Source organism: Sciurus carolinensis, chromosome 2 (assembly GCF_902686445.1).
Source record: "Sciurus carolinensis chromosome 2, mSciCar1.2, whole genome shotgun sequence".
Taxonomy (NCBI): Eukaryota; Metazoa; Chordata; class Mammalia; order Rodentia; family Sciuridae; genus Sciurus; species Sciurus carolinensis.
In genome coordinates, this window is record NC_062214.1 from 174,854,039 (window position 1) to 174,866,833 (window position 12,795).

At 48.1% G+C, this 12,795-nt stretch overlaps 1 protein-coding gene across 1 annotated transcript in view; it reads left to right on the plus strand.

Moving 5' to 3' along the window:
• The first annotated feature begins 9,945 nt into the window (after positions 1–9,945).
• The window catches only part of Lrrc74a (leucine rich repeat containing 74A), a 30,837-nt gene continuing 27,987 nt past the window's right edge, over positions 9,946–12,795 (plus strand). Inside the window, exons 1-2 of the mRNA XM_047539404.1 lie at positions 9,946–9,985; positions 11,363–11,503. Coding sequence (XP_047395360.1) covers positions 9,946–9,985; positions 11,363–11,503 — 181 coding nt within the window. The remainder of the gene's footprint in view (positions 9,986–11,362; positions 11,504–12,795) is intronic.

The window sequence follows — 12,795 nt, forward strand, 5'->3', positions numbered from 1 at the left end:
GTCGGGGGGGGGGGGGGCGGGGGGGGGTCTCAATGGTAAGGGTGGGTGGAAGAAGGGAGGGAGGAAGGAAAGAAAGGGATCCACAAGGCCAGAGGCCACGTGTAACTGGTGCTTGTTTACCGGAGGTGTCTTTCTATAACCTTGGTAAAGACAGATGATCCAGCAAAGTGTATCCCACCAAATGAAGGCCAGTTCTTCCGTGGATTCTGTACTACACAAAGCCCTGAGTTTTTCTCCTCCAGTCCCCCACCCTCAATCTTCTGCCCCAACCACGCTCTGAAGAAGGAAGGACTATATAGTACACCCACTTTCGGTACCCAGTGTCTGAGCTGTGCGATTTCCAATTTGTGGTTGGAGCCTCGGTTGTTCAGGGAAGCCCTCTGGGGAGTCACCAGATCCTGGACCAGCTGGGTACATCATAACACTGAAGGGCTAAGAGGAGGAAGAAGGAGAGAGTCAGTAGCTTGGCCTTCCCCCACAAATACCCTTTGCTCCAGCTGCAGCAGTGTCTGCCTTCAGCCCACACCCTTTGAGACGAACCAGAGGCCTCAATCTGAAGGCTGGGAAGCCACTCAGGAATCGCAAACCTGTAATCCCAGTGACTCCAGAGGCTGAGGCAGGAGGATCGCAAGTTCAAGACCAGTCTTAGCAATTAAGCAAGATCCTCCGCAACATAGGGAGAACTTGTCCCTAAGATGGAGAATGTAACTTAGTGATAAAGCGTTCCTGGATTCAATGCCCACTACAAATCCCTGGCTGAAATAAGGCTCCTGCCCTCCAAACTGCAATGTGGCATTGCTAAGCAGACTAGTAACTGCAGATTCCAAGGAAACTTAGCCTGGAGAAGTGCAGCCTCAGGCTTCCTCAGTTAAAGGAAAATTACAAATATGATCTATACTGTTTCTAGCTTTAACATGTCAGAAATAATCCAGAGAGGGATGAGCCACTCATTCATGCAGGAGTGATCTACATTCATCATTAGCATGGTTTTGAGATGCAGAACCTACCTAATGGGACAAGGGGGAGCTTTTACAGTATTTATGAGGGATTTAAAGTGTTCTTTTAAAGAGGAATTTCCTGCATACAGGAAATGTAAGCCCTTGAGGGCTCAAATTTTGCTTATGACAAAAGGTAGATATGAAAATTCAACAGGATGGCTGCTTGTTTTAATTTATCATTTGGACCTGTGCAATATACTGGAGGCTGTAGAATTCTGTAGAATTACAGCAGCTACAGACCAAGATCTGGAGCAGTGCTGCCCAAAAGAAAAATAATGTGAACCACATATGTAATTTTTTAAATTTATTTTTTACTGGGGATGGAACCCAAGGGTGCTTTACCACTGAGCAACATCTCCAGCCCTTTTTATTTTGAGACAGGGTCTTGCTCAGTAGCCCAGTTTGGTCTCAAACTTGTGTTCCTCCTGCCTCAGCCTCCTGAGTCGCTGGGATTACAGGTGTGAGCTAACACACCCAGCTCCCATCAACTTGAGAGAAGTAGAACCACAAGGTAAACTCTCTACTGCCTGCTCTCCCAACAGTACCTGGAGCAGCATCCAAAAACCTCCCAGAGATGCTGCTATTTCTCCTCACTCTCTCTTCTTCTTTGACTCTCTCTCGTCACCCGGAAGCATGCTCAGTCATGCCTAGTCATGAAATCTCCCCTTCCACCTCCCCCGTGACTAGCCCTCTTTCTCCTTCACCTTCAGCCATCTTGAGAGAGTTGTCTACACAAGCTCTCTGTACTTCCTCACCTCTCACTCATGCTCATTTGACAAAAAAATATAACCTCCACCACTGTGACCACCCCATTGAACTCCCCTCACTGAAATTCCCTGTTGAGGACAGTGGGGATCTGCAGAAAATACACACTTCAAGTCTTCCTGGATTTTGAATGGTCTACCATTTTGCACAACTCCCCCATTTTGTAAGATTCTCTTCCCTCGGTTTCTGTGACATGCTTGTTTCCTTCTATCTCTGTGGACATTCTGTCAACATGTCCTTCATTTATATACCCACTGACCACCCTCCTTATATTGATGGTGTCCCTAAGACTTGACCTTTGACCTCTCTCCCCTGACTACTCTACAGTCCCTTCTTCAGAAATTTTCACCTCTTTAATGGCTTCTAATACCATCCATATACTGATAACTCACACACCTGCATTTTTTGAAACCCAGATTCTTTTCCTGGGCCATAGATCTACAAATCCGTTTTCCCTTCTTGACCTCTCCAATGAATATTCCAGAGGTAACTCAAAGACAACACAGGATGGGTGTGGTGGTGCACACCTGTAATTCCAGATATTTGGGAGGCTGAGGCAGGAGGATTGAAAGTCTGAGGCCAGCCTCAATAATTTAGCGAGACCCTCAGCAAGATCCTGTCTCAAAATAAAAACAAATAAGGGCTGGGCATTTAGCTCAGTGGCAGAACACCCCTGGGTTCAACGATGTGCTCTTCACCTCCTGTCCATCATCCTACAAAACACATGGCCCAGTTCCTTTGTCGTTCCCCCCGACTTTGGTACCAGGCTTTGAACCCAATGGCGCTCAATCACTGAGCCACATCCTCAGCCCTTTTTTATATTTTTATTTAGAGACAGGTTCTCGCTAAATTGCTGAGGCTGGCTTTGAACGCGAGACCCTCCTGCCTCAGCCTCCCAAGCTGCTGGGATTACAAATCATCCCTTTATCTTCTTTATGTAGCACAAGTATCTACTGAGCTATATTGGCCTCGCATTTTCTTCTCTTTCACTTTTCTATCTGATCCCTCCCTAAGCCCAAATGTTTTGTACATTGAGCACAAATGTTTTTGTATTTATTCAATCAGTTCACCTTATTCCTTCTGCCACTCCTAACTAGAGTTGAGCCCCTCCTGCCCTCAACCCCCCATTCTGCACTGCCACCAGAATCATCTTCGTACCATGCTACTCCTATTAGGCTATGCTGCTGATTACAACCATTCTGCAAGGCCCCACTGATGTCAAAATGCAGGCATGGGAGCCCTTCACGGGGGCCTCTCTCACCCACCTCATCTCTCAGCACTTCCTCCCCAGTGCCACTCTCCCCCAGTGATACTCACTCCAGCTTCGCCACACTACATGAGACGCCCTCAGCATGCCGTGGAGACTTTGTGTGTGCTGCTTCTCTCAACCGTAGACCCCTCACCCATACCTTCTCCACCTTCTGCCCTCACCTGGTTACCACCTAAGGTACCTTCCAGCTCCAGCCTAGTCATCTCTTCCTCAAGGAAGTTTCCCGGATCTTCAGCACTCACACAGACACACCACTGCCCCCCAAAATGGACCAGACGCCCCTTCTATTTGCTTCTGCAGCACCCCTGTACACTCTGGACCCAACACTGCTGCTGTCTGCTCCCTCGTCTGTAACCTTCAGTCAACTGCACACTCTAGAGGGGTCACCGGTCCCCATCACCCTGCCAGCACCAGGGATACACTGAGTGGATGGACGGATGGGTGGAAGGATGGGTGGAAGCAAACCAAAACAAATCTGCTCTCTGAAGAACTGCAGTTTCATAAGGAAACCAAACAATAAATCCACGTTTGCAAATGCAGACCCTGTTAGGGTTTGGATATGAGGTGTCGCTAGGAAGCTCACATGCAAGACAATGCAGGGAAGTTTAGGAGTGAAATGATTGGGTTGTGAGAGCCTTAACCTAATCAACACATGAATTCACCCATAGGGATTAACTGGGCGGTAACTACAGGCAGGCAGGGTAGAGCTGCAGGAGGTGGGGTTTATATTTTGTCCCTGGTGATGGAGCTCTCTGTTTCCTGACTGCCATGTCCTGAGCTGCTTCCCTGCTCCATGCACTTCCTCCAGGATGTTCTGCCTCATCCCAGTCAGCTGACCATGAACTGAACCTCTGCAACCGTGAGCCCCCAATAAACTTTTCCTCCTCTTGTCAGGTCTTTTGGTCACAGCGATGAAAAAGCTAAGACAAACACATAATGGGGAATTTCTTTGCATTTGCCAAAGTTTTTTACTTTACAGTACCATCCTTCAGAAAGTACCTTTCTCTCAAGGACTACCCCCAGATTTGAAATCTGATTTGATTTTAAAGTACCATTTAAGGAAATAATTCTTAGCATAAAATTGGTATTACAACAAACATAACATCATCTGTTGCTTTTCTTTGGTCTTGTTTCCTCATCTTGTCTCCTAATATGGTTTCTGCCAATGTCCTTTCTTTGATGCTTTCTCATTCTCTCCTTTGAAGAACTTGGGCCTTTGGTCACCATCTCATGCTGCTGACCATCAAATACTCTTTCTTAAAGGGTCAGAGAGGGAACAGTTTTGACTTTGCAGCAGCTGCTCAACTCTGCCATGGTAGCATGAGAGCAACCACAGGCAGCCTAAATGAACCATTATTAGGGTGTTTCAACTTTTGTGGGGAGATGGTAATGGGAATTGAACCCAGGAGTGCTCAACCACTGAGCCACATCCCCAGCCCTTTTCTTTTTTTATTTTAAGAAAGGATCTTGCTAAGCTATCAACAAAACTTTTTTTTTTTTTTTTTAAATAAAACCAAGCAATGGAGACTAGATTTGGCCATTGGATTATAGCTCATCAACCCTGAAATGTGTCAGCCAGGTGCATATCTTCTGATCCGGAGGCAGCAGTTACTCTGGGCAAGAAACAACCCTGTCATGTTCCCAGAACAGCAAAGGGGTCCATGTAGAGAGGCAGCAGAGGCTCTACAGCCAGACTGACTTCACCTACATCTCAGTTCTGCCACTTATTAGCTGTGTCACCTTGGGTCCATCACTTAACCTTTCTGTGTTCGGATTCCTCATCTGTAAAATCGGAATAATAATGGTGTTTTGTAATAGCATAATGATAGTTGTTGGGCAACTTAAATGCATTAAGGCACGTGAAGTCCAGGGAGCCATCCTGGCACTTACAAGTGCTATATAAATGGTAGCTTATAGGATATTAAGGGTTCCCTCTGCCTTGAACCTCACTGGTGGAAGTGTTATAGAAGGAATCATAGAGATAAAGAAACTGTTGTTCTCTTAGTATTTGACATCCATACCATGCCCCAGGTGAGTCTTTTCGACTCATTTCAAGTCAGAATCACAGTTCCTCTCCTCCTCTGGGACTGTCTCTTTGGCCCCAGCTCCATGCATTAGTTCACCTTCCACCCACTAAGTGCCACGGGCCCACCTCTCAGCACCTGGGGAGCTTCTCTCATAAACACAGTGGTTTAAAAGCATAATGGTGTCTGTCATCAGATTGCACAACACATACTGAGTATGTGGTTCGTGAACAACAGAACCAAAAGGACAAAAATTTAAAGGTGAACAAATTAAAATGGTGAGAAGAGCATTAAATGGAGAAAAGCAATCTTTTCAATAAATGGTCCTGGCACAGTTGGACATCCACAGGCAAAACAGATGAACCTCAACCCGTACCTTGTAACTTATACAAAAATTAACTCAAAAGAAGTTGAGCTGGAGTTGTGGCTCAGTGGTAGAGCGCTTGCCTGGCATGTGTGGGTTTGATCCTCAGCACCACAGGTAAATAAATATAACAAAAGATCCATTGACAACTTTAAAAATTTTTTTAAAAGTAAGTTTAAATATTTTTGGAAATAGATAATACAATGGTCGCACAACATTGCAAACATATTTAATATACCTAGGTCGTACAATTAAATGATTTAAAATGTTATCCATATTTTCCCATAATAAAAACTTCTAAACAGATCATAGACCTAGAGCTGTGTGTGGTGATGGATGCCTATAATTCTAACTACTCATGAGCCTGATGCAGAAGGATCTGAAGTTCAAGGCCAGCATGGGTAGCTTAGTGACAACTGTCTCAAAATAAAAAGGGCTGGAGATGTAATTCAGTGGTAGACTACTTGCCTAACATGTACAAAGCTCTGGATTTGGTTCCTAGCAACACACACACACACAGATCATCGACCTAAATGTAAAAACCAAAACTATAAACTTCTAGAATAAAATATAGGATGAAAACTATATGATCTTGGGAAAGCAAGTAGTTTTTAATATGATACCAAAAAAAAATGATCCATAAGAAAAAAATTATAATTTTAACAAAATTTGACTTTATTAAAATTTAAAATTTTATGCTGTTCATTAAGGAAAAAAAGAGAAGACCGAGTCTGGGATGTTGCTCCGTGGTAGAGTGCTTCCCTAGAATGCAGGAGGCCCTGGGTCCATTCCCAGTACCACAAAAAAGAAAAAAAAAAAAAAAAAAAGGAAAGAAAAGAAAAAAAGAGAATAAGGAGCCAATATCCAAAATATCCACAGACTGAAACAAAATATCTTCAAATCACCTTTCTGACACAGGACTTATATCCAGAATATATTGAGAACTCTCAAAACTCCTCAATAAGAAAGTAACCCAATTTAAAGTAAGCAAAAGATCTGAGGAAGAAGGAAGATATATGAATGGGAACATCATTTGTCATTAGTAAAGTGCAAATTAAAACCTCCATGGAATACCATTACATGCATACTGAATGGCAAAACAAACTGGCAAGGCCAAATTTTTGTGAAAATGTGGAACAGCTGATGCTCAGACATTCTTGACAGAAATTCAAAATGGTACAAGTGCTTTAGAAAGCCATTTGACAATTTCTTTGTTTTTTTTTTTTTTGGTGGGGTGTGAGGGTGGAGTATTAGGGATTGAACTCAGGGACTTATACATGCTAGGCAAGCACTTTATCACTGAGCTACATCCCCAGCCCTTTTTAATTTTATTTTGAGACAGGGTCTCACTAAATTGTCAAGGCTGGCCTTAAACTTGTGGTCCTCCTGCCTTAACTTTCTGTGTAGCTGGGATTACAAGTATGCCCCATCACATCTGTCAAGTCAACAATTTCTGATGGAAAACAGGACAGGGATTACCAGGGATTAGGGTGGTGGAGGAGTTACCACCAAGGGGCAGCATAAGGGCCTTTGTGTGTGTGTGTGTGTTTTGCTGGGGATTGAACCCAGGGCCTTGTGCTTGCAAGGCAAGCACTCTACCAACTGAGCTATATCGAGGCCTTTTTAGGGAACTCTTTTCAATGGGACTGCGGTGGTGAATACACCACTATGTGCATTCACCAAAACCCATAGAACTGGACCACAAGGAATTTTACTATATGCAAATCAAAATGACATTAACCAGGGCTGGGGAGATAGCTCAGTTGGTAGAGGGCTTGCCTTCCAAGCACAAGGCCCTGGGTTTAATCCCCAGCACCGCAATAATTAAATAAATAAATGACATTAACCAGAACGGGGCAGATTGTGAAATGCTGAGTGACCAATGAATCTGTGTTACTAACGAATCAAGCAGTCACACTCAAAGAGACTGGGAAGAAAGAACTGACTCAATAACTTTGGGAAAAAAGGCATTTTGATTGGCTACTCTAAGGATAAACAACAATAACAAATAAAAAGAACAAATTTTTTAAATGCTAATAATAATAGTAACAGAAACCCATGTTCTAGCAAATACTGTACTCTGGCTGGTAAATTTGTTTCCAGGGAGTGCAGTTGAGCAATTCTGAAACTATATATATACTAGAGATGAACTGATAAATAGAAACATGTTAGAGAGCAGGCTTTCTTGCCCTGAGAAAGAAATGGCACCGGTGACAAAGGGGGCACATGAGGGTCGTCAATACGGTGCTGGCCAGAGACAGAGGTATCAGTTCCGACTCCTGGGTTTTGCTTACTACCTGTATACGCCGAGGCTCTGGCCTGGTGAGGTGACGCACACCTGTGATCCCAGCTACTCGGGAGGCTGAGGCAGGATGGCAAGTTCGAGAACAGCCTGGGCAGCTTAGCAAGGCCATATCTCAAAAATAAGAGAAATGAAAGGTCTGGGGTGTAGCTCAGTGATAGAGCACTTGCCCAGCATGTGTGAAGTCTTAAATTTCATCCTCTGTACCAAAAAAAAAAAAAAAAAAGCATATACAAATGAATGGCTATTGAAATAAATATAGATAAGGAGTTGTATAAATACACACACACACCCTTTTAATTTTCCAGAATTGACTCGTAGGTAAATAATATTTCTGTCCACCATTCTAAAGAAAACTGCTGATGTTCAAAAATCTCCATTGACCTCCTTTGGCTATTGGGTTGCATTTGAGTCTATCCCTGAAATTACTCTGTCCCTCAGGGTCTCCCTTTCCCTATTCCCCTTTGCATCCTGTGCTCCTTTTCCCCCAGACCCTACTTATCCAGAGCAAGTTTCCCAGCAGAGAGAAACCTCCCCTTGCCCTGGGCTCCCAGGGCACTCACCTCACAAGACATGTCAACTTCCAGCGCTGCCCTAAGACCCAGGCGGCGGTGCCTGTGCTCCACGTCTGTTTGGAATACCTTCCTCCAAATTCCTGACTCACCTCTCAATGCCTGAGACTGGATGGTGCTGTCAGGTGGAGCACCCAGAGTCCAGACCAGGACCCGAATATTCCTTGGTCCCTTCCTTCTGTCCCTTAATTCTGCTTTCTTATCCTCTACACCATTGTGGGGCCAACTGGAGGTGAGGCTCTGCAGGACTTATGTCCCCCAGGTCATCCTAGGAGTTGATCACCCCCTCAGCCTTCTTGGTATTACTCTCAAGGAACCACATGAGACCAGGGCACAAGAATGGTGCTGTCGTGCTGATAAGAGTGACTCAGATCATTTATATGAACAGGAATTCTGCCAGAAATATGTGCCCAGGACCCTCCCCTAGGGATGGCCCTGTTGCCTATCTCATGTCACACTTCTCTTGAAAGGTCCCTGTCTTGATCACAACCCCACCCCCACCCACCGGGGAGTGCTTATCTTAGCACCTTGTAACATAATAGATGCTCAGCAAGTGTTTCTCGGAGTAACATCTCAGGGGCGTGAGTTTCTTTGGAGCCGAGCTTCTAACTCTGGTTTCTTATACACATTTCTAGGTTGTCATCGTTCCTCTGAGTGGCAGAAAGGGATCCTCACATCCCCTGAGCCCTCCACTCACTGACCTGACCGTTGATGAAAGTTTATCAAGAAGGAACAAACACGCCTCCAGATTCTCTTGACAGCAAACTGCAAGTGAACTTCAGCTCCAGGGCATGTGAAAACCGCTGAGCCTGGGGCTGGTGGCTGCCGGGTCTCGAGGTCGGCAGCCCAGTGGTCGGGGTCGGACCGTGCTTTGGCTGCAACAGACTGTACTGATAGAACATATGTTTCTCGTGCTTTGCTTTTGATCTTCTGCTCCGAGGTCGAGGATGCTCTCCCAAGGGGGGAAGAAAAAAGGAAGAGGAACGGGGTGGGAGAACACTGACTTCACCCATCACTGAAATACTTCGGACCCGAAGCACAGTCACCCTGAGAGAAGAACATGGTGGCAGCTCTCCAGGGTCACCTGATTAAGGGCCTTGAGTTTGGTCCTGACTCAGAGGGAAACACACCACCACTGAGAGGCCCCCCCACAGCACCCAAGCACTCACAGCCAAGCCTGGGCTTGGCCCCAGCGGACATATGAGAAAAAGATGACCGCCAGAGCCAGCAGGCGGGCGGGAGGCCTGCTGTTGCCAGGTCCACCCAGGAGGATCACAATTACTGCATGAGGTCATGGAATGTTGGAGATGAGATGAAAGTGGCTCCTAAGTCACAAAGTCGCAGGCGGGTGGGCATCCTTTCCACAGGGCTCTCAGGAACAGAGTTGTACCACTTCCTGATGAGCAGGGGGCGTCGCTACCTCTCCCAGGCAGAGATGGGATCAAACCCGTGCATGTCCCAGCCCTCCCAGAGCCCGCTGTCCCCCATGCTTGCTGGGTTGGAAGGGTAACCGCCGGCCCCCCGGGGTTTGCCTATGCGGAGGCAGGAGGCCCAGTTTGACACAGAGGTGAATGGGCAGGTGCACTTCTTAGGCAAGCAGCGGAGAGGTGGCCAGACGCTGGCAGCAGCCCTCCAGGGAGTCCTAGCAGCATGGACGATGATGAGGAGCCTCTCGAGTCCAAGACACAAGGTGACAAGGCGTCCCACCTCTCACTGCTCAGTGATCACGGACCCCGAGGCCCTCTCCTCTCTCTGCTGGTTCCCTCCAGAACTGGCAGGATGCATTACACTGACGTGGGTTCAGGGTTTGGCAAAGAGTGAGACAGTCAGGCACTGTTCCAGGACCGCTCGTATAGGCACTCGCCAAATTAATTTTCATTTTGTGGGCTGGTTAGAAACCAGCTGTGCTGGGAATATTTACACCACATGAATTGGCAAACACTGTAAATCAGGATATTTCTTTTTCTTGGAGAGCCTGTTGTTAAACACTTGCCGGGGTCCCACTGGTGGAATGGAACTCTAAAATCGTGAGACTAATGAGCATAGTGTGACTCAGAAGGTCAGCCCTTTTCTCAGGGCAGCAATTGGGCAGCTCAGCTGCACTGTGTCTCCCAACCCCCAGGCCGCTGCTACTTGAACCTCATTTCACACAGGCCTGTCACAGGTTGGGACCCGGGTCTTTGGACAAGGACTAAGAGAGACACAAGCCTATGTGGGGTCGTTAGGAACCCCACCATCCTAGAATCTGGGTGGTCAGAAGGTGGGACCAGACCCCTGACACACATACTCAGCCACCCAGAGAATAGACTGGCCACGTTCCCTTGGGCAGTGTGGAAGCGCAGCATGGCTTCCTAAACCAGAGTCCTGCAGATGCTGGAGGATGGCGCTTCAAACCCGGTGTGTGGATGTCAGGAGCCCACAGCGGGTCCCAGATCCGTGGCCCAGCGGAAAAACCACAGCAAGGATGGGGGGCCTGTGTGAGGGAGGCTCCACTCTCCCCACAGTGTCTCATCAAACCAAGGTGCACATGTTGGTCACAGCCATCGATTTCAGCCCAAGGGAGAGTTTCCAACCCCTTCTTCCTGGTCATAAGTACAATGCTGCGTTGGAAGGAGAGAGATCAAATTCTTAGGACTCAAGTTTTCTCTGTTGCTCCTTCAAACTACCCCTTGATCATTTGACCCAAATCGCCACCTACTGTGCCCCTGCCCGCTCCGGGCACCATTTACACCTGAGGATAGGGAAACCCGGGCTGCAGGACACACCCTTTCAACTGAAAGAGGAACAGCAGACCCCACAGCCCACCCCAGCTAATGAGATGGGAAAGGGGAGCGTGCAGCGGCCTCCAAGACCCGCCCCAGACAGAGAATGGGAGCGTTTGTTATGTGACTCCACTAGTCATTCCGCCATCAGGCAGTGCTGTGTCCAGATGGGAGGGCTAGCAGGACAGTCACCCCGGCAGGGCTGGCAGAGGAGGCAGCGGAGACCAAGGAGAGTCAGTGGCAGGGCCACCTGACAGGCTGGCTGGCTTCACGCCCTGAATCCTGGAGGTGGGCTTCTCTTCCAGACGAGGACGAGAACGACACGGACACCGGGTTAGCACCGAAGGGCAGCGATGACACACTGTACTGTGAGGCTGAGGTCATCGGGACCGTCGAGAAAGAGAAACCCACCCAGGAGGATTCAGAAACGGACTTGGAGATCGAAGGTGAGGGCGGGAGTGTGGGAGGGATGACTGGCTCCCGGGCCCTCGGACCCTGGAGAAATCCAGGGAGGTGGGAGGTCCTGCAGGGGACGACTGGATGTGTCCCTCCCGGCTGGCAGGGGACAGCCGCTGCCGCTGCCGCTGCTTCCATACGAGCTCACATCAGCGCGTAGAAAGCTGAACTAACACACAAACAGGGACTTCCCGTCTTTAAACGTTTCCCTCCGTGGCCTCGGGTGGTTTTTCTAAAGCCTCAGAAGGAAGACATTATTATTTGCCTTTTCTAGAAGAGGAAACTGAGACCTACCGAGACTGTATGAGTCGCCAAGTCCATCGGGAACTCCACCAAGGACTGACCACGCCCCCCTTGGTTGATCCCACCTTTGATCCACCCCGATGGTCTGCCCTCAGTAGTCAACATTTGGGGGCCTGGAGTGTCTCTCTGCCCCATGTTACAACCAGGCGACTTTTCCGGTCACCTTGGAGTTCTTGTTAGCCCTACTCAAGAGCCCCTGTGCCTCCGGCAAATCTAAGCCTGCCTGGATCAGGGCTGGCTAAGCTGGAGCAAAGACCGATTTTGCAAACACCTCCTCCACCCTCTTTTTCCTGAAGGAGGGAAATGCCAAAAAGAACAGTTGGGAAGTAAGCGGGGGAACCATGCTGGTCCCATCAGGCGGGGCAGGCTCAGACTTCCCAGGCTGGGGCCGGCCCAAGTCACCCTTCCCCTGGGTGCATCTGGCACCTGGGTGGTGGGCAGTGACCACGGTCTGCAGAGGTGGAGGGACGGCTACTCTGCTCTCACAGTTAAACTGTGATGCTTATCATCACAGAGAGTCAGCTTAGAGCCACACCTCCGGCAGCAGACAGTTCTGCCCGGACCTCTCCCGCTGCCTGGCGGACATCTCATTGCCCTCTTCCAACTTCTGGTCCACTCTGAGGCTATCGCTAATGCTGCTTTCAACACCTGATTTTGGAGGAGGTGGCAAAGAGCAACCCTGGATGCTCTGCCCAAGGATCCTGCTTCCATACCATTCCCCACCCCACGCCCCGGCTCCCCACGCACCCAGCAGGTGATGGCACTGTCCCAAGCTGCCTCTTAAAATAGACACAGCCAGAAGGGGTCAGCATCCTGGGTCAGAGCAGAGCCAGCCCTAAGGACAAAACGGGACGTCACCTTCCCTTTGGCCAACAAGAACCTTAATGACTGACTTTGGCACTAAAATCTCTTGTCCTGAGCAGAAACTCAGGGCCGAGCTGCCCTGGCTCCTAGTGCACCTGCTGCAGGTGCTGAGTGA